Source organism: Phascolarctos cinereus, unplaced genomic scaffold (assembly GCF_003287225.1).
Source record: "Phascolarctos cinereus isolate Bilbo 61053 unplaced genomic scaffold, phaCin_HiC Scaffold_2;HRSCAF=192, whole genome shotgun sequence".
Taxonomy (NCBI): Eukaryota; Metazoa; Chordata; class Mammalia; order Diprotodontia; family Phascolarctidae; genus Phascolarctos; species Phascolarctos cinereus.
In genome coordinates this window covers 312196629-312218013 of record NW_027555625.1, presented here as the reverse complement: position 1 = coordinate 312218013, position 21385 = coordinate 312196629, and the positions used below count along the sequence as shown (strand labels likewise).

General features: G+C 43.0%; 1 protein-coding gene across 1 annotated transcript in view; it reads right to left on the bottom strand.

The window, feature by feature from the left end:
• The window catches only part of AKNA (AT-hook transcription factor), a 72269-nt gene that overhangs the window by 10594 nt on the left and 40290 nt on the right, over window positions 1-21385 (bottom strand). The window contains 10 exon segments of the mRNA XM_078150184.1: window positions 628-765; window positions 6230-6342; window positions 7567-7586; window positions 7588-7738; window positions 11512-11665; window positions 11994-12223; window positions 12777-12883; window positions 14933-15221; window positions 16145-16312; window positions 19718-19875. Of these exon segments, the coding sequence (XP_078006310.1) occupies window positions 628-765; window positions 6230-6342; window positions 7567-7586; window positions 7588-7738; window positions 11512-11665; window positions 11994-12223; window positions 12777-12883; window positions 14933-15221; window positions 16145-16312; window positions 19718-19875 (1528 nt within the window).

Below are 21385 nucleotides of genomic sequence, written 5' to 3'. Positions count from 1 at the left end.
TTTCCTTCCTTCCTTTCATTTATAAAATAAGTTTCATTGATGCCTTTTGATTTTACGTCAGTCATTTCTGGATACCAACCTCTTCCTCAAACTGAATTGAAACCTCCCTTACTATAATGAAAAACAATCAAGGGAAAACAACTGATGGAGCATAAGTAACAACCTCTCAACACAGTTCCCTGCCTCTATGCCAAGAGGAGGGGTGGGGTGGGGTTGGGGGGAGAAGGGGGGGTTCTTTATCTATTTTCTCTGACCAAGACAGGTAGGACACAAATTTAATGACACATTATGATCATTTTTGTTGCATTCTATTGATATGTAAATTGTAAGCAATTCACATAAGCAACCATAATTAATATTTTTGATACAGTTTAATGGGTGTTTTTAGTTTTTTCTTCTCATTTTATTGTTAGTTCTTTAGTATCTATGATCAACAACATTAATTATTTTCACTGATACCACATACCATTTACATATTCTCTCCTCCCTTGTAGGATCTTTCTAATACTTTATCTAGACTGGCTCCCAAGGCCATGAATCAGGCTTTAGCATGTGGGATCATTTGAAATGAAGAAGATCTTGGGATACCTTCCCACCTCAGTATAATGGCTCCTTTTCGTCTCTCACCTGTGTAGTGGCCCTGGAAGTGGACTGTGTCTGTTTGCTTCCCTCTGGTTCCTCCTCTTATTCTGTCTGAGGGGCTCTGCTCCTCAGCTCTGCTCTCCTCAGCCTGGATCTTGGATATATATTGTTCTGACTGTGAAGCTGGAATGGATAGAGTCCAAAAGAACCAGAAGAAATCATCAGAGGTGTGGATAGCAAAACTCTCACTCTCACAGAAACATCGCACTGACTTCACTAGAACTCTGGCTTACCACCAGGTAAGCTGCCAGGTCCCTGTGGCCTCCAGCATCACCAGACACCCTTCAACCCACCCCTTTAGTGCAACACCAGACATGAAGGTCCCCCATGGGCCTCAAGGCAATACCAGTACAGCACCAGGTAAACAGCCAGGGCCTGCAGCCCTTGGCACAAGAAGCCTGAGACAGTGCCCCTTCGACCCTGGTAGCAGAGACTGAATTTAAAAGATGATCAAAAAACAACGGAAAAAATCTGGCCACAGAAAGTTATTATGGTGACAAGGGAAGATCGAGACACAAACTCAGAAGTGGATAGCAATGGTGAAAACACCTGTGGGCAGAGCCCCAAACAAGAATGGGAAGTGTCTCAAGCCCATAAAGAACTCATGGAAGAGCTCAAAAGGAGTTTAAAATCATATAAAAGAGGTAGAAGAAAAATTGGGAAAATAAATGAGAGTCATGCAAGAGAATTATGAAAAAAGAGTCAATAGCTTGGAAAAAGAAAACAACTCCTTAAAAAGTATACAATTGGCCAAATGGAAAAGGAAGTACGAAAGCTAACTGAAGAAATCAACTCCTTAAAAGTTAGAATTGGGCAAGTGGAAGCTAATGACTCAATAATACATCAAGAATCAATTGAACAAATTCAAAAGAGTGAAAAAATAGAAGGAAATGTAAAATACCTCATTGGAAAAGCAACGGTTCTGAAAAATAGATCCAAGAGAAACAATGTCAGAGTCCTTGGACTAACTGAAAGCCATATTCAAAAGGAGGACCTGGACAGCATCTTTCAAGGAATTATCAAGGAAAACTGCCTGATATCCTGGAACCAGAGGGCAAAATCGGCAAAAATATTTATAGCAGCCCTTTTCATGGTGGCAAAATATTGGAATCGATGGGGAAAATTCCCCATCAATTGGGGAATGGCTGAACAAGTCATGGTATATTATTGTGATGGAATACTATTGTGCTATGAGAAATGATGAGCAAGATGGTTTTAGAAAAACATGGAGAGGGGCAGCTAGGTGGTACAGTGGATAGAGCACCGGCCCTGGATTCAGGAGGACCTGAGTTCAAATCCGGCCTCAGACACATAACACTTACTAGCTGTGTGACCCTGGGCAAGTCACTTAACCCCATTGCCTAACTAAAAATTGCCTACCATTTTAGGAAGAGGGGAGGGGAGGGAGAAAACTTGGACCTCAAAATCTTGTAAAATGAATACTAAAAATTGTCTTGACATGTAATTAGGAAAAAACACTACTTGGAAATAAAAAAAACATAGCTCTCAAAGAAAATTGAAAAGGAATGTGATGTCTTAGAAAGAGCGGTGAACCCAGACTCAGAAGGCTTGAGTTCAAGTTCTGACTCCATCACTTTGAACTATGTTATCTCAGGTAATTCACACAATCTCTCTAAGCCTCAGTTTACTTATCTGTCAAAATAAGGATGTGATAGTAATGACACTACTTGCTTCTCAAGGCTGTTGTAAGAAAAGTGCTTTATAAACTGTACAATGCTCTAGAAATGTAAGATATTATTAATAAAATTACAAACCCCTTGATAGATGTACTTGAGAGGTGCAAAATAAAATGTGATGTCTGAAGAAGAGATTGGTGTTGGTCTGCTTCCCACACTTCCTTCTCTACCTAACCTTTCTTTCCATTTTTCCAAATCCCACTATTCCAAACTCTTGAGAGAGAGAGAGAGAGAGAGAGAGAGAGAGAGAGAGAGAGAGAATATTCTAATGGCACCATGTCTGAGATAGTACCCTGCTATGGAGCTGTTTCACTTTTATGGTGATACATGCCTGTGGCTGGCTGGATTAGGAATTGGGACGTATTAATATTCAAATGGGACAGCTAGGTGGCTAGGTAGATAGAGCTCCAGGCCTGGAGTCATGAAGGCCTGAGTTCAAATCCAGCCTCAGACACTTACTAGCTGTGTGATCCCTGGGCAAGTCACTTAAATGTGTTTGCCTCAGTTTCCTCATCTGTAAAATTACCTGGAAAAGGAAATGGCAAACCACACCAGTATCTTTGCCAAGAAAACACCAAATAGGGTCACTAAGAGTGAGACACAACTGAAACAAATGAACAATGTTTAAATGAAGCTAACATTCAACTTAACAAATGCACTAAGTGCCTATCGCAGACAAGGCATTGAAAGGACAAAGATTCTACATCACCAACTGAAAGTTGGACAGCTCCAACTGAATGTCCCAAAGGCACCTCAAAATTAACACGTCCAAAATATATTCCTACGCACGCAAACACCCCCCACACACACACTCACACACTCACCTGAGGGCACCACCAGCCTTCTAGGCACCCCGAGTAGAAACCTTGGAGTCTTCCCCATCTCTTCATCCTCACTCCTCATATCTAATCAGTTACTTACTAAGTCTTCCTGATTCTATCTCTGTGACATCTCCCGCATCTATCCCTTCGTCTTCAGTCACCCAGTCATTATCTTAGTTCAAGCCCTCACCATCTCTTGCCAGAACATTATGGCAGCTTTTAATTGTCTTCTCCACCTCTCGGCTCTCTTCTCTCAAATCTATCCTGCACACAACTGCAAAATCAATCATTGTAAAGGACAGGTGTGGCCATGGTGCTCCATTGCTCAAGAAACTTCAGTGGCTCCCTTTTGCTTCCAGGATAAAATATAAACTCTCATTGGCATTTAAGGCCTGTCATAATCTAGCTGTGACCCAACTTTCCAGACCAATCTCATGTTACTTCCCCTTTATGCCCTTCATTACAGTCAAACCAGATGTCTTCCTCTTCCCTGGTATATGACGTTCCATCTCATGCTTCTCTGACTCTTCCCAGGCTGGATCCTCATGCCTGGAATGCTCTTTCTCCTCACCTCTTACTCACAGAAGCCTGAGCTTCCTTCAAAGCACAACTCAGCATCCCCTTCCTATAGGAGATGTATCCTGTTCCCCACAGTTGCTAATATCTACCCCACCCCCAAATTCTCTGTATTGACCCTGCACACACTTTGCTCAAACTTATCTGGGTACATTTGCTCTCCCCTCCCCCATAGACCATAAGCTGCTTCCACTCAGAGACTTTCATTTTTGTCTTTATATTTCCAGTGTCTAGCATGATTCCTGGCACACAGTAGATATTTAACATATGCTTCCTGAAAAATGAAAAACAACACAGTCCCTACCCTTAAGGAATCAGACTGATATAGAAGAAAACGCACAGGATTTTGGAGCCCCAGGGCCAAGACTCAGATTCTTGTGTCTGTGGGTATTACTGCCTATGTGACCATGGGTAAATTATTTCTCCTTTCTGAGCCTCATTTCCTCATCTGTAAAATTCCAAAGATGCACTAGATGGGGTTTTTAAGGTCTCTTCTAGTTCTAAATACTCAATTCTAATCTAATGGGGGTAGGCAATACAACTTGTATCTAAATAAAAATGATAGAAGGCAGGATGTGATAGGAGCAAAGGAGAACTATGAGGAAAGAGATTGCTTTTAACTGGGGGGATCAGGGAGGTTTCATGGAGGAAAGTATGCCTGAGCTGGGCCTTAGAGAAAGGAAAGACCTCAATAAATGCTCATGAGAGGAAATTCGGGTGAGCACTTGGGCACCACTGGACTAATTTTTCTTCATTCTGTTCTGTGGCTACAAACAGTACCTCTGATTCCAGCCAGCATCTAACCAATATGTGCCAAGGTCATGAGAGGGACCAAACATGAAGGTGCTCTCAAATTCTCCACGATTGTAGAAAAACAATTCCAAGGGTTCCTGTCCCTTGCTTGGACATGAATATCAGTGTACCTTACCTCAGGGACCCTCATTAAGAGGCAACTTGAATAAGAGTCAGATTTTCCTCCTTCCCAAGTTGTTTCTGGTGGTAAGAAGCTATATTAGCTCTTTAGGGACAGAACTACATTTAATAAGAGCCCAATTAAGGACCATCTTTGTTGTCCCAATACAAGAATGGGGAACCTGTGGCCTTGAGGCCACATGTGACCTTCTAGATCCTTAAGTGTGGACTTCTGACTGAATCCAAATTTTACTGAATCCAAGTTTTACAGAATTTGTTCTATAAAATTTGGATTCAGTCAAAAGGCCACACTTAAGGATCTAGAAGGCCACATGTGGCCTCAAGGCTGCAGGTTCCCCAACCCTGTCCCAATACTATACCATTATCACCATCACCAGTGACATTTACACAGCATGCTAAGGTTACACACAAAGTGCTTTCCTCACAACAGTCTTGATGGGTTCATTTCTGAGCTTCACACTTTAAGAAGGACATTGATCAGGGGGATGATCTATATGTTCTAAGAAGGACAAACCAGGATGGTGAAGGACATTGGGCCCATGTCATATAGAGATAGGTTGAAGGAGCTGGAAGATGTTTAGCCTGAGGAAAAAAAGGCTGAAGGGGGATATGGTAGCTGTTTTCAAGCATTTGAAGGTCTCTCGTGTGGAATAGGGAATTGATTCATTCTGTTTTGCCCCAAAAAACAGAATCAGGAATGATGGGTAGAAGTCACAGAGGAAAATCCAGGCTTGATGTCAGAAAAAGCTTCCAAACAATGAGAGCTATCCTCAAATGGAAGGGCTGCTTCAGAGCTTAGTGGATTCCTCTTCATTGAAAGTCTTCACGTAAAGGCCACTTGTCAAGTTTGTTATGGTAGAGATTCCTTTTGGGGGGTATGGGTCACTGAGGTTCCTTGAGACTCTCAAGTTCCATGATTCTGAGATGGGCAGAGAAAATATCATCCCCATTCTACGGAGGTAGAAACAGAAGCTAAGGGAGATGGCATGAAAGCTGTAATTTGGAGTCACATTAAAGAGATGTGAATCCTGGACTCTGCTACCTACTAGGTTTGGGACCTTGGACACAAGGTCCTACTTCTCTGGGCCTCCATTTTCTCATCTGTAAAATGAAGGGGTAGGACTAGCTATTGCCTAGGGTCCTTTTTCTAGCTCTAAATCCTATAATTTTATGATGGATTAAGTGATTTGTCCAAGGCCACAAAGCCAGTAAATGTCAAGAGTTGGGGGTCTGAACCCAGTTCTCCTGACTCCAAGTCCAATGGTCCTTCCCCTAATGCCATGAGACAAACCTGCTTGAAGGACCCAGCCTGGTCCTCCAAAGGTAAAGATGCCTGGGGCTGGAGAAGCAGTTTTCCCAGATCTGTTTTCTAATTCAGATCCTGACCTTTAGAAAGTCAGCCTCAATGTGGAAATGTTTTAATTGACTTCATATATACATTGAATATCAGATTTCTTGCTTTCTCAATGTGTGAAGGGAAGGATGGAAGAGAATTTAAAACCAAAAATAATTTAAAAAAACAAAACCAAAGAAAGGCAGACTCTTCTGGAGGTCACTTACTTTGAGCTGCTTGGGCTTCCCTGGGCACAGAGGAGGATCTCAGCCGCACCCTTCCTGTGCTATTGTTTTGAGTTGTATCTCCACGGTCATTCTGGTATCTCTCTGCAGATTTACTGGTAAAAGAAAAAGATGACAATGTCAACTCCTGGGACTTTGCCAAGAAATACAATCTTTTTAAAAATTTGTTTATTTTTAGTTTTCAACATTCATTTTTATAAGATTTTGAGTTCTAAATTCCCTCCTCCCTCCCCTCCCCTCTCCCCATAATGGCATGCAATCTAATATAGGTTATACATGTACAATCATATTAAACGTAAGAAAGACAATCTTTCATAACTGATCTTGGCTATCAAATATTCCAAAGACAGTAGGATCAATAGATGGTGCCCCAACCCAAAGGAAAGGGCAGCTTCCATACAAACTCATCATCCCCTTCCTAAAAGCTGACGGCCATATTCCCCCAGGTCCCTTGTTCCTTTGTGACTATAAATCCTCAGATAACTGGGAAGATGCACTCACTTTTTTAGGTGCCTGGTGCCACGGTGGCAAGGAGACTAATGCTCTCAGTGGAGAAATAGGAAGCTAAACTCAAAGCCTGAGTTCCTCCCCTATAGTGAGCTGCATTAAGGGAGCCACAGGGAACAGAAAGAGCGAGGGGACAGCATTGTTCCACCTCTTTATCTTCTGTCCTGGTCAGGCCATGTATAGAGTATTGTGAGCTGCTCTAGTCACCCTCATCCCTCTGTCTTGGGATGAGGATCTCAAATAGATAATTGTGTTCTGTTCTGGACATCACATGTTAGGGAGGATGCTGCCAAGCTGGAGTACATTCGGAGGAGGTCAATGAGGATGCTGAGGTAACTACAGACCTTGTCATATAAGGACTGGTTAAAAGAACAAGATGTTTAAAGACAAGACTGGGGTGGAGTGGAAGACCCTGATGTTGGGAAAGATTGGAGGCGAAAGGAAAAGGAGATGGTAAAGGATGAGATGGATTGATAGTAGCATGGAAACAACAAACATGAACTTGAACAGATGGAGAAATAGTGGAGGATGGAAGAGCCTGGCATGCTGTGGTCCATGGGGTCATGACGTGTCGGACCCAGAGCAACAACAACAACAAGTATTTAAAGGGCTGTGCGTGGGAAAAGGGAATTCTATCAGCTTCAGTTGCCTCCAGTTTTGGAGCCATATGGCTTCAGTGTTGCCGATGGTAGTAGGTTCAACTTTGCAATGGCCTTTCAAAAGGAACCTAGAGGGCCACTTGTTGGGGATGTGGTAGCTAGCTGTTCAAGCTTGGGTCCAATCAGGTGACCCCTGAATCCCCATGTACACACCTGGTATGGGGACAGCTCCCCCAAAGCCAAGGGCTCTTTTGCAAGCCTGCTCCGAGCCCTGGTAGCTTGTTGGAAGTTATGACTTGAGGTGTCCCGAGGTGGGTTGTTCAAGCTGGCCTCTATCCTGTCTCGGAGTCGGGTCACTTCTTGCTGTAGGGCCCGGATAGCTTGGCTGTCATGGAAATAGAGTTGGTGAAGAGAGTGCAACAGGGGAAAGCTAAGGGGATCCTGTGATCATTTTGTGTTAGGCACTAAGGGAGGGCCTATGTCTGTTGGTCACGACATACCTGTGATTTCTAGGCATCACAGGACCATAGGTTTAGAGCCCGATGAACATCAGGGGCCACCTTAGTCCAACCTCTCCATTTTACAGATGAGGAAACTGAGGCCCAGAGAGTTTAAGTGACTTATCCAAGGTCACACAAGTAATAAGTTGAAGAGCTGGGATTTCAGCTCAGTTCATCTGACCCTTTTCTACTATACCATAGAGAGAAGAACAGGCAAAGGTCACTGAGAAAAACAGTGGTCATGCATGCAACTTGGCATCTTCCTCAGTGGACTCAAGGTGTTAAACTCGTGGTCTGCTTCTTTTCTCTTTTCTGTTTTTCCCTCACAAGAAAGAACCCACTCCAATCTCTCTAACCAGGGGCAAAGGGGGGGGTCTCCCCTGAGCCCTTCCCAATATATCAACCAGTCAGTAAGCACTGATGAAGCACTTACTGTGAGCAGATTTTGTGCTGTGAGCACTGGGGATACAAAAGGCAAAAGACAAAAACAAAAATCACAGACCCAATTTTCAAGGAGCAGACATTCTAACAGAGAGCTACTGGGCATTCTGAACAGTTGATTTTCCCATGATGCCTCTTTGCCTACCTGACAGGGACAGGAAGGTAATGCAGGTGGGGTAAGGTTCTTGATAATGAAAGGGTCTGGTTGTTATCTGTTTAGTAGAAATCTGACTGTATTTAGATCAGTTAAGGAGAATTTTCCATTGAGAAGAATTGGGTGGGGGGAGTGGTAGCTTTTCCCTTGGTCCTTTAGGGATCCTCATAGGTTAGAGGATCACATCACCTCTTTTAATTCCTTCATTTTGCAGGTGAAGAAAGTGAAGCTGAGAGGAGCATAAGTAATTTACCTAAGGTCACATATAGTGAGTGGCAGAGTAAGGATTCAAACCCAGTTTTTGATTCCAAATCCTGGGGTTTTTTTCTGTGACACCCTGCTGCTTCCACATGGATATCACAAGTGCCAGAAGGAGTGGGAAAGGAGAGTTGTTTTCAGCATCCTCCCTTGAATGATGGAGGAGGAATTCATCATAAGTGCTTCCTATCACCACCAACAGGACTGGAGAGACCAGTGGGCTGGTGCAAAGCATGAGCAGTCTGATGAGAGTAACAAAAGCTGCTCAGGAGGCTGGTAAAATGTAGACAAAACGCCCCAATGACTACCACATCCCTGCCTGCAAGGTCATCTTAATTCACCAGCTCCCCTCTTCCCATCTTCTCCTCTCCCCAGAGTCTGAATTGAAGTAGTGTTTAGTTTTCTATTATATGGGTAGCATAGGACATGGGGCTGGTGGTCACAAAACCTGAATTCTAATCCGTAACTTTGCCACGAACTTGTTCTGTGACTTCAGGAAAGGAGTTTTCACTATCTGTACCTCCTTCATCTTTTAAAATTGGGTAGGGATGGAGCTATAAAAAACTGAAATGGACTTAAGGGATCATCTAGTCCAATCACTTTTTATTCTACAGATGAAAAAAGTGAGGACCCAGAGATGGAAGCAAGCGTCCATCTAGCAAGATGGCAAGAGTCAGGATTTGAATCCTTTGAGCCTTCAAACCTGAGTTTTCTTCTCACTACACCAGATGCTATGTTCCTTCTAAATCAGATTCATTTGCTAGGAACAGAAACTTGGGCCCTCTTCTTAAGTGGGTTCCCACCCACTGGCACAGCACCCATACACACAAGACAGAGGAATCCAGGATCTTCGGAACTGTCGTGGCCATCGTCCTGAGCAATACAGGTCCTCTAAACAGTTCCCCTAACACCAGGTCAGCTCTTCTCCCAATATGGTAGCTCCTAATGCTTCTTTCCAGACCAAAAGAACAGGGAGGAGAGGCCCTTGGAGGCCTGTGTGTCTCCTGGCTCTATCGCCTTGGAGGAGTCAGAGCTTAGAACCTGCTGGGAGCAACACGTGTCTAAGGAGCCAGTTCCCTAGCAATCCCCATGGAGACATTTGTTAGGGCTACATAATCAGGAGACATATAATGAGGACACGTGTGGGCTGGGGACAGCATTCCGGCCAATTACCACTGGCTTGGCAGGAGCTCCAGGGCAGCTTAGAGCGTCTGGCTTTTTGCTTCTCAGGGTCACTGATGGGGGAAGGGATCTGGGTCAGTCAGAGAGATAAAAGAGAATTAGGACCCAGCTTTAAATTAGCCTGGCTTGTTAACCCTCTAATTCATGGTCTGTTGGACTCCCAGTTCACTACTCCAAGGATGATGGCAAATGCTGCTGGGGGTGGACACTTTAGACTCTGGGTCTTTTTGTCTAGTCTCGCCCTACACAGGAGCTCATCCTGGGAAGGATGATAATAACAGCTAGTATTTATAGAGTGCTTTAAGGTTTGCAAAGTACTTTACATATATTATCTCATTTAATCCTTATAACAACCTTGAGAGGTAGGTGCTGTTATTATCCCCATTTTACAGATGAGGAAATTGAGAAAAACAGTGGTTAAGTGACTGGCCCAGAATCACACAGCTAGCAAGTGTCTGAGGCAGGATTTGAACTAAGGTCTCCCTGCCTCTAGGTCCAGCTCTCTATCCACTATATCACCTAGCTGCCTCTGAAAGCCTCAGTTTATCTGTGAGCTATATCTTTCCATGCTCTTCTATCTTTATTCTGAGGAGTTCCTAATGGTTTGTGTGTGTCTGTGTGTGTGTGTGTGTGTGTGTGTGTGTATTTATGTATGTCATGGATCCCTTTGGCAATCTGGTGAAGCCTATGGACCCCCTCTCAAAAGGATGTTTTTAAATGTGTAAAATACATAAGAGTTATAAAGGAAACCAATTATATTGAAAGATTATGATCAATATATTGAGGGGGAAAAGTCCACAGGCCCCAGGTTAAAAATCTCTGGTAGAGAAGAAGGCATTGGAAGAGGTGACATCAAAGGACTTTTCAGGTCTAACTTTGGGGTAGGCCCTAGGTCCAACTTTGCCTCTGCCACTTACATACTAGCTCTGTGACCTTAGGCAAATTACTCACCCCCTCTGGGAATCAGTTTCCTTAGCTTCAAGATGAGGCAGTTAGATTAGCCAGGCCCTGAGATCTTTTCTACGTCCAACATTCTGTGATCTATGATCTAATAAGAGGATCTCAAAATAGAAGGATCAACAGACGGTTCATGGCAGAACATGTTTGTCTATCCTGACAACTACATACATCCCAACAGCCCAGAGAAATGTATGCCACTCGCCAAAAGCAGATAAGAAGGAAACGAATAGATAACAGTTAAAACTACTACTTATCTGAGATTTCTCAGCAGAAAGACAGTATTTGGCTAAGAACACAGCAGAGATTCTCACATAGTACAAGTGGGAGAAAAGGCAATTGAACGTTTTCTTTTCCAGACAAGGCATTCCCTTCGGGATAAGGGTAGTGGGGAATCTCAGTATCTGAAAAGCTGCACACCCTGAACTATTTCTCCTAAAAAATAAGAAACATGAATTCAAGGCAGTGATGCCTAACTTTAAAAAGCGTTGAATTGGGACTCCTGAAATCTTCCACTCACTTCCTTGTGTGACCCTGGGGCAAGGTCACTTCGGTTCTCTGGGCCTCAGTTTCCCTATCTATAAAATGGGCATACTGGACTAGATGACCTTTAGTCATCTTGCTGGCTCTACAGCTTGATCACTTAAATGGTCAGGTAGGACTCACTCTCTCACTTCCCGGGAGATGAGGTTGCCGAGTGGGTGTCGTACTGCCTCTTGAGGAGTTTCATCAGAAGGGGTGGCAGCAGGAGACTGGTCATCTTCTCTGCCATGGGAATGCTGTTCACAGGCCCTATCATGGCCCTCACCATCCAAGTCAGCTGATAAGAAATAGATACCAGGAGAGACAAGGAAGAAATTGGGTACGGTTGCAAATTAGTCTCAGGTGAGTTACTAATCTGAGAGTCAAAAAAATCTGCATGCTTGTAGATTTGGGGTCACTGTTTTGGGGAAAGGACATGCTCCATCAGAGCCTCTTGAACTAATTACCAGAGGGAGCCCAGCAATGGCCCAGTCTCCAAGGACGCGGGCTACAGGGAATTAATTCTCTCCCCTCTACCCCCACCTCCGCCTTTGCACCTTGTAATTGGGTAGTGCTATGAAGTTAAACTATCACCCAAACATTTCTTACATGCCATAAAGACTCACCCATCTTTGTACCTGGTCCCAGTTTGTGGTGGAAGCTTTTTGTCCACTTCTTTGGGGGAGTGATAGGCATTGGGTCAGACCTCTGGGCCTGGGCCCCTGATGTGCTGAGCCCAGAGGATACTCTGATGACATGCTTGTCCCTTCCTGGATGGTGGGAGGATGGAGAGTGGGGCAGACTTGACGTAGATGGCTGGGGTAATCTCCTTGGGTCACTGGTACCAAAAGACATACTGTGACATAAAGAAAAATGTGAGGCCCACTCACACTGTCCCTTTTCTTGTTTTGGGCTGAGAATGCATTATGATAGTTCATGTCTATGTGCTTTTAGCCTACATCCTCTCAAGCAAAGATATCTGGTTCACATGTTCATAAGATTTAGAGCTGGAAAGGGACCTTAGAGATCATCTTATCCAACTTCCTCATTTTGCAACTGAATACACTCCAGAGGCCAGCCAGCCAGATGCTGTGATTTACCAAGGAGATACACAGCTCTTATATGATGGAGCTTAGAATCAAACCTGGGTTCTCTTAACTAAATCTAGCCCTATTTCTAGGGTCTTCTTTCTTATATCTATTGTCTTTCCTCCTTCCACTGCACCCAATTTACTCTTCTGTGTTCTGTCCTAAGCAATCATCCCACAGCAATTATTTACACACTCCACCACCATCCCTCTAACCAACCTACCTCCCCAACACACACAGCTCTGAGTATTCCTGAGATCAGAGGCCATCCCAAGAAGAGAGGAACCATGAGAAAGGAGGCAGAAATGTGAACTGCTATACCTGGTATGGGAAAGTCGGTGCTCTGGAGTCTGGGTTAATGGAGAAACCCTGCTGCTTTCAGATCCCACAAAGCCACTGTCAGTTTCTGGGGATACTATCCGGTGATCCTGAAAAGTAACAATGGTCCCCCTTAACACTAATCATATTCTTAATCCTGCCGTGAGGAAGCTTGTCTGGAATTCTAGCCTGAACACTTCCTTGCTTGCTTTCACAGATCAGACACCTCAACTGCTATTCACAGAACCTTAGAGTTTGGACAGACTTCTGAGGTTACTTGGTTTCAATTGTGGGGAAACAGGAAATGGGCACAATTTTGCAGCAAGTTTCTCTGGTAAAGACATCATTTCTCAAATATACAGAACTGAGCCAAATTTATAAAAATATAAGCCATTCCCCAGTTGATAAATGGTCAAGGGATATGAACAGATGGTTTTCAGAAGAAGAAATCAAAGCTATCAATAGTCTCATGGGAAAAAAAATGTTCTAAATTACTGTTAGAGGAAGGCAAACATAACTTTGAGATACCAATTCATACCTATCAGATAGGCTCACATGACAGAAAAGGAAAATGACAAATGCTGGAAGGGATGTGAAAAAATTTGGACACTAGTGCACTGTTGGTGGAGTTGTGAACCGGTCCAACCATTCTGGAGAGCAATTTAGAACTATTCCCAAAGAGGTATAAAATTGTGCCTACCCTTTGACCCAGTAATGCCACTACCAGGTTCGTATCCTAAAGACACCAAAGAAAAGGGAAAAGGACCTATTTGTACAAAAATATAGCAGCTCTTTTTGTGGTGGAACTGGAAATCTAGGAGATGCCCATCAGTTGGGGAATGGCTGAACAAGTTGTGGTACATGATTGTGATGGAATATTATTGTACTATAAGAAATGATGAGCAGGATGGTTTCAGAAAAACTTGAGAAGATTTATATGAACTGATACAGAATGAAGTCAGCAGAATCAGGAGAACATTGTACACAGTAACAACAATATTACAAGGATAATCAACTATGGAAGACTTAGCTACTTTCATCAAGATAATGATCCAAAACAATTCCAAAGGACCCATGATGAAAAATGCTATCTATCTCCAGAGAGAGAACTGGTGAACTCTGAATGAAGACTGAAGCATACTTGTAAAAAATTATTTTTGTTTTATTTTGTTTGTATTTTCTTTCGCAACATGGCGAATATGGAAATATGCTTTGCAAGTCCTCACGTGTGTAATCAAAATAAAATTGTTTGCCTTCTCAAGGAGGTATAGAATTGAGGGATAGAATTTGGAACTCAAAATTTTTAAAAATGATTGTTGAAAATGTTTTTACGTGTAATTGGGAAATATTTGATGAAATAAAAATTATTTTAAAAAGAAAGGGAACATATTTCATGTCTCATTTTTAATCGTCTTCCTGATGCTGCTCAGTATTTCATCAGCCTCTCTGGCCATGTAAGCACATGGTCTTCATTATCATCACTGTCATCATCATTAGAATGAGGGGTCAAACTCCTTTCTAAATTTACATGTCATGAAACCAGACCATTTCTACCTGCCACATCAACTCTCATCACTATAGCTGGTTCCCATTTCTGAAGAGGGTGTGTGTGTGTGTGTGTGTGTGTGTGTGTGTGTGTGTGTGTGTGTTGGGTCAGATTTTATTGGTATAAGGAGTGGGCAGAAACTCCCTTTTTACCAATGTAAATCAAACTGCTCAGCATTATGCGTATTCTTAGAGAGGTTCCTGGGGCACCAAGAAGTGAATGTTGAACTCAAGAAAGGACATGGGTCACCAAGCCCTAGTGACCATGACACAGCAATACATGTGCTACATATATACCACACAAAGTTGTGAAGAAAGGTCCCTTGGTAAACCTTAAAGCGCTACAGAATTATCAATTGTTTTTAACGTGGTTATCATTCCTGTTTTACAAATGAGGGGCTGAGGATCAGAGAATGACTTGTTCAAGGTCACCCAGCTTCTAAGAATCAGAATCTGGATTCAAACCCAGGGCTCTTTCCATTGCTCTCACTATCTTCCCTGCACTACTGTTTGGCAGACGACTTCAGAAAACAGCTTGCATTGATTACCTCCCAGGCTATAAACGGAAGCCCTTTCCCTAGAAGCATTATACATCCCCCAAACACAGTCGTTACCTTGTACTGGCTCACATCAAAGTTTTTCGCCAGCTGGGAGGTACTGGTCGAATGGAAAGCTTTCTGAAGGGGCAAAGAGCCTGAAGCCCCACTGCCAGCCAGACTGGCGATGCTGCTCTGGTGAGAGGGTGGCTGCTTTTGCTCTGAGACTGGTGGGGTGATCTGGGGGGCAGGTGGGGGTGGCTGAGTCATAGGACCCTGAGGAAGCCCATCCAAGTGGTGCCCATCATTGCCCGGCGACGACTGGAGATCTAGGGGCTGGGTCGACTGGGTCTGCTCCACACACTCTCTGACAAGAAATGAAAAGCATGCATCAGCCTCGTCCTTCCTGGGGCTCCTCAGGCCCTACCCCATTTGTCTTCCCTTGTGCTTACTCCACATCTGGGGAGCGGGGAAGGGGAGCCCCTCTCGTGGTTCTAGGATCATAGATGAAGAAAAGTGCCCCAAAGAAGGCTCCAACTGAGAAGTTCCTGGTAAGGATTATGGGTCTTTAGGAAAAAAATCACTGGGCTCACATGCATATCAAGGCTACCATGGAGCTCATGAGCAAAGAATAAGATAGAGCTTTAAGGAAGTGTATGACTGGCAGAGAAGGGACACAGAGGGCTCATGAGGGATAAGAAGTGTTTCCCTGGGTGTCCATGAAATTATTCAAAGAGGCAGTGTGAAGGCTTCTTATTGTGTTGGATACACTTTCTATTTAGTATTTATGGAAATACGAGGGGCTAATTAGTATCCAGGATGATGAAATGGGGTACCCTGCCTCTGTGGAGGGAAATCACATATTCATTTAAGTGGTGAAGGAATCAGGATGTCAATCAGTGTTGAAACTGAACCTGCAGGGGCAGCTAGGTGACACAGTGGATAGAGCGGCCCTGGAGTCAGGAGGACTTGAGTTCACATCTGGCCTCAGATACATAACGCTCAATAGCTGTGTGACTTGGGACAAGTCACTTAACCCCAATTGCCTCACCAAAAAAAAAAAGAAAAAGAAAAAGAAAAAGAAAAGAAACTGGACCTGCTCCATTGCCAGGGCAGGCATCTCACAACAGAGTGGAGAGGCAGGTCAAGAATGAGGATATAGCTGAAAATGAAGGCAATGTCAAATTAATAAATGTTTTCTGAATTAGATCAGGGACAAACTTAACCTCCTTCATCACTGAGATGCCTGGATCTAATAAAGAATGAACAGCCAAGGAGCAAGTGACTTACTCAAGAGGGTTCGGGTGATTCCCTTCCTCCTGTTCCATCCTCCTTGAACTGGGTTCAAAAGCATTGGGATTCCCAGCAGTTGGCCCATCCACTTCCTGGGTGGAATCCTTCTCTTCTTGGTCTTCTTCCAACTTGACAGCATCAGGGAACAACTTGATACTGTGGTATCTATAATGGACCCAACAGAACAGGTGTGACCTTGAGTACTACCATCTGCTGCCTTGAAGCGCTCTTGGCTGGGAAACATTGCAGACGTGACCAAGAACTGGTACTCAAGATGGAGGACTAAACTCCTGGGGACTGGCCGATGAGACATCATATAGTCCACCCCCCTGCCTTCACATAGCAGTATATTAATCCATCCCAGACAGATGAGACTCCATCCTAACTTTCAAAACTTTTCAGAGAAGACTCTGTAACACAACCTATAGTTATAACAGATTCTAGTGGTAAGCGCCTATGGGACACAGACTATTTTTGTCTTTCTTTGCTTCCCCAACTCTTAGCACAGTGCCTTCTGGCACATTGATCGTTGATTCATCCCAATATTCCACTTTAATCCCTACAATTTTGGCTTAAGCGCATTCACTCTAGTCCTTACATTTTGTGGATGTGAAGAACATCTGCTCTTGATCATCTACATCAAATCCCCTCTGCGTGGATTCTATAAAACATTGATGGACTCAATCTTGGCTTCCCCAAAGCCAACAGAGCAAACCAAGTGGTACACCAAGCATCCTTCGGCAAAGATCCCCTTAGGCCCCTTCAGCAGCTCTCCCTACTATGCGCATCCTGGCCATAGGCTCTCAAGTTCACAGATCTCAAGCTGGAAAGGACCTCGAAAACCATCTACTCCAATCCCCTCATTTTACAGAAGAGAAAACTGAGGCCCAGGGAGGCTAAGTGATTTGTCTCAGTTCACAAGGCAATAAGTGTCAAAGACAGACTTGATTTTTTCCTGTTGAACCTGTATATTTTTAAATTGTTTAATTATTTTTGTCAATTAGCAAAAATCTACTTTCCCTCCTACCTTCTCCCTCCAGTGGGGGCAGGGGAGGGAAGCAAAGAAAAACAAAGTTGTTGTAAACATGCATGTATAGTCCAACAAAACAAATTCCTACACTGGTTATGTCCAAAAAATATGTCTCAATCTGCAATCTGAATCCATCACCAAAGGTGAGATGTGAACCCAGGTTATCTGACTCCAGTCAGTACTCTTTCCTTAGTCATAATGACTAATGCATTGTACCTTCCTTTGCAGAGCAAATTATAAAGCTCCAGCAGTACTATAGAGTCTGCGTTACGGTACTCTATTGCAAGCCTTTCAATCATTTTTCAGTTACGTCTGACTCTTCATGACCCCATTTGGGGTTTTCTTTTATTTATTTATTTACTTATTTAAGGCAGTTGGGGTTAAGTGACTTGCCCAGGGTCACACAGCTAGTAAATGTCAAGCGTTTGGTCTGAGGCCAGATTTGAACTGAGGTCCTCCTGACTCCACTGCACCACCTACCTGCGCCATTCATTTGGGGTTTTCTTGGCAAAGATACTGCAGTGGTTTGCCATTTCCTTCTCCGGATCATTTCACAGATGAGAAACTGAGGCAAATAGGGTAAATTACTTGCCCAGGTTCACACAACTAATAAGTGTCTGAGGCCAGATTTGAACTCAGGAAGATGAGTCTTCCTGACTTCAGGCCTGGTACTCCATTCACTGTGCCACTACTATATAGAAAATCATCCCGTTTTTATTTGTGAGGGAAATGGAGCACATGAGGCTATAGGCCAGTCCAGTGGAGTTCCCAAAAGGACTTCTCCAAACTTAAGCTTTTTCTGGTCCTCCTCCCCCACCTCCTTCCAATCCAAAAAGTCACAGGATGCCTCCTACTACACCCCATGCAGCCAAAAGAAGACGCTGTCGTGGTTCTTAAAAAAACCAATCCTTACTGGTAATTATAATAACAAAGCTCGTCCCTGAAGAAAAGATAAGAAAATGCATCTCTTTCCCTCATTTGCAGAAGTGGGGGACTACGGGTGTAGAACATCAATGAACTGTTTGTTTGTTAATGTGTTGCTTAGTTTTGTTGACCTGCCTATTATTCCCTTTCCTTTTCTCTTTTCCCCTTTTAAAAAAAAAGGATAGCTTTCCTGGGAGGGGAGAGGAAGTGACATTTTGGGGAGGGAAAATGACAAAGGCTATCAATGAAAATGAAAAATTGAAAAAAAAATTTAAATGATTCCCTACAGATTGGGTTGGGGGGAATTATGTAAATTTCCTTATTCACATCAGAGCTCAAATTAACCAGAATTTTTTTCCCTGCCCTCAACTTGCAAGAGGAATAGGAAAGGTGAACCATAAAAAAACAAACTGGTATTGGGGATTTTGTCTAAAACAATCTTCCTGAATTGAGAGGATGCCCATCAATTGGGGAATGACTGAACAAGTTGTGGTATACGAATGTAATGGGATGCTATTGTGCTATAAGAAATGATGAACAGGCTGACTTCAGAAAAACCTGGAAAGACTTGCACGGTCTGATGCTGAGTGAAGTGAGCAGAACCAGCAGAACGTTGTATACAGTAACCGCCATGTTGTACAATGACTAATATTGATAAACTTAACCCTCCCCAGCAATACAAGAATCTAAGACATCTCCAAAGGCCTCATGATGGAAAATGCTATCCACATACAAAGAAAGAACTATGGAGTTTGAATGCAGAATGAAACATACTATTTGCATTTTTTTCCTCTTCTATTGAGTTGTGGTTCCTCTTTCTGGTGGTTCCTCTTATTGGTTCTAATTCTTACTTATAACATCACTAGGAATGTATATATATAGCCTATTATCACATTGCGTGCCATCTTGGGGAGGGAGATGGATAGGGAGGGGGAGAAATATTTCAAATTCAAAAGCTTATGGAAGTGATTATTGATAATTCAAAATAAACTAATTTAAAAAACAATCTTCCTGGAGATGTTCCTAGAATTCATATGCATTCAACAGAGTCTCCTGTACCTGTTCGTCTCTACTATTAATCACTAAGAACTGATATTTAAAAAGATCCAAGCCCTGCGGGATTCCTACAATGGTCCAAGGGAAAAATGAGGCATTCTTGAGACTCTACTTATCCATACAGGAAAATGGACGCAGAATATTTTAAAGAAATATTTTCTGGGGCAGATAGGTGGCACAGTGGATATAGCACCAGCTGTGGAGTCAGGAGTTCAAATCCAGCCTCAGATACTTGACACCTACTAGCTGTGTGACCCTGGGCAAGTCACCTAACCCAGTTGCCTAGCCAAAAAAAGAAAAAAAGAAATATTTTCATAAAGGTCTGGTTTAGCACCTCAGCATATACCATTTCACCAAGCTGAATTTCTCAGTAACTACATATTATCAAGTATTGAGTCTATTCAAGGTTTTGATGTTTACCAGGTCTTTCTGTAGGTTCCCCACCTTGTTTGGACACAAAGTGGGTTGGAAGGTCTGGGGCTGGGGATTGAATGGAGCCAGGAGAGTTGGGAAGTTTCCATAAGTGGATGGGACTCTCTGACTGTACCCTGGACACTTACCGGGCCATGAGGCTCTGGAATTCCTGTTCCATTTGGAGCTGCTTGTACGGAAGTGGCTGGGGCAGTGCAGGGCTCTCATCTTCTAACTCGCTGCTGGCAGAGTTCACTTCTGTATGCGCTGCAGACAGAAAAGTGTGGCCATTCTGGATAGCTGGGCTCTGTAGGAAAGAGAGGCAAGGAGGCAGAGAGACTCCAATTAGCCCAGTGCTCTGGACAAAACAACCAATGGAGATAACTCTTCCATCCGCACCAGGAAACTCACTTATGTAACCTAGGTTATACTTATCCTAATCTTGTGAATGAGCAGCTAAGTGGCACAGTGGATAGAGCACCAGACCTGGAGTCAGGAAGACCTGAGTTCAAATCTGACCTAGATACTTCCCAGCTGTGTGACCCTGAGCAGGTCACTTAACCCTGTTTGCCTCAGTTTCCTCATCTGTAAAGTGAGCTGGAGAAAGAAATGGAAAACCACTCTAGTATCTTTGCCAAGAAAATCCCAAATGGGGGAAGAGTCAGACATAACTGAAATAGCAACAATATACTAAAGAAGACGTATTCTTTTTTAAAAAGGGGGACCAATGGCTCCCTTACTTTGTACTTGTGAAACTGATTTATAGGACTTCACATTTATCCTTAGTGAATTTCATCATCTTAGATTTGATCTGTTGCTCTAGCCTACTGAGATCTTTTGGGATTGTGATTCTATCACCCATTGTGTTGGCTTTTCAAATCTGAAGGTGACACAAAACCAGGTTGGCTAGCTACCTATGCGGGCACATGGTGCAGTGGATAGACCACCGGTCTTGGAGTCAGGAAGACCTGAATTCAAATTTGACTTCAGATACTTATCTGATCCTAGGCAAGTCACCTAACTTGTCTGCCTCAGTTTCCTCAAATGTAAAATGGGGATAATAATAGCACTTACCTTCCAGGGTTAGTGTGAAGATAAAATGTGATAATACTTGTAAAGTGCTTTAAAATGCTATGTAAATGCTAGCTATTATTTTCTGAAGCCATATATTTTTTTAAATGTTAAACATCATGGGACAAAGGGCATGGCCCTGGAATACTCCACTAGAGACCTCCTTCCAAGTTGACATCAAGCCTTTAAGAACTCTAAGAGGTATGTTAAGAACTCTAAGAGAAAGAACTGATAGAGTCTGAATGCAGATTGAAGTATACCATTTTCATTTTATTTTTTTCATGGTTTTCTCCTTTTGGTCTGTTTCTCCTTTATAACACGACTAATACAGAAATATGTTTTCCATGATTGTACATATATACCCTTTATCAAATTGCTTACCATTTTAGGGAGGGGGTAAGAAAGGGAAGGAGGGAGAAAAATTTGGACCTCAAAAATTTTTTAAATGAATATTAAAAATTACCTTTACACGTAATTGGAAAAAATAAAATGCTATCTTTAAAAATGAATTCTGAGAGGCAGCATGACACAGTGGATATGGTGTAGGTACTGAAATAAGAAAGACATGGGTTCAAATCCTACTCTGACACATTGCAGGACTACAAGCAAGTCACTTAACCTCAGTTTCCTCATCTGTAAAATGGGGATTATACCTGTTCGTATCTACTCTTCAAGTTTGTTGTGAGGCTCAAATAAAAGAATATATGCAAAGCACTGTGCAAACCTTAATGTGTCAGGCAAATATC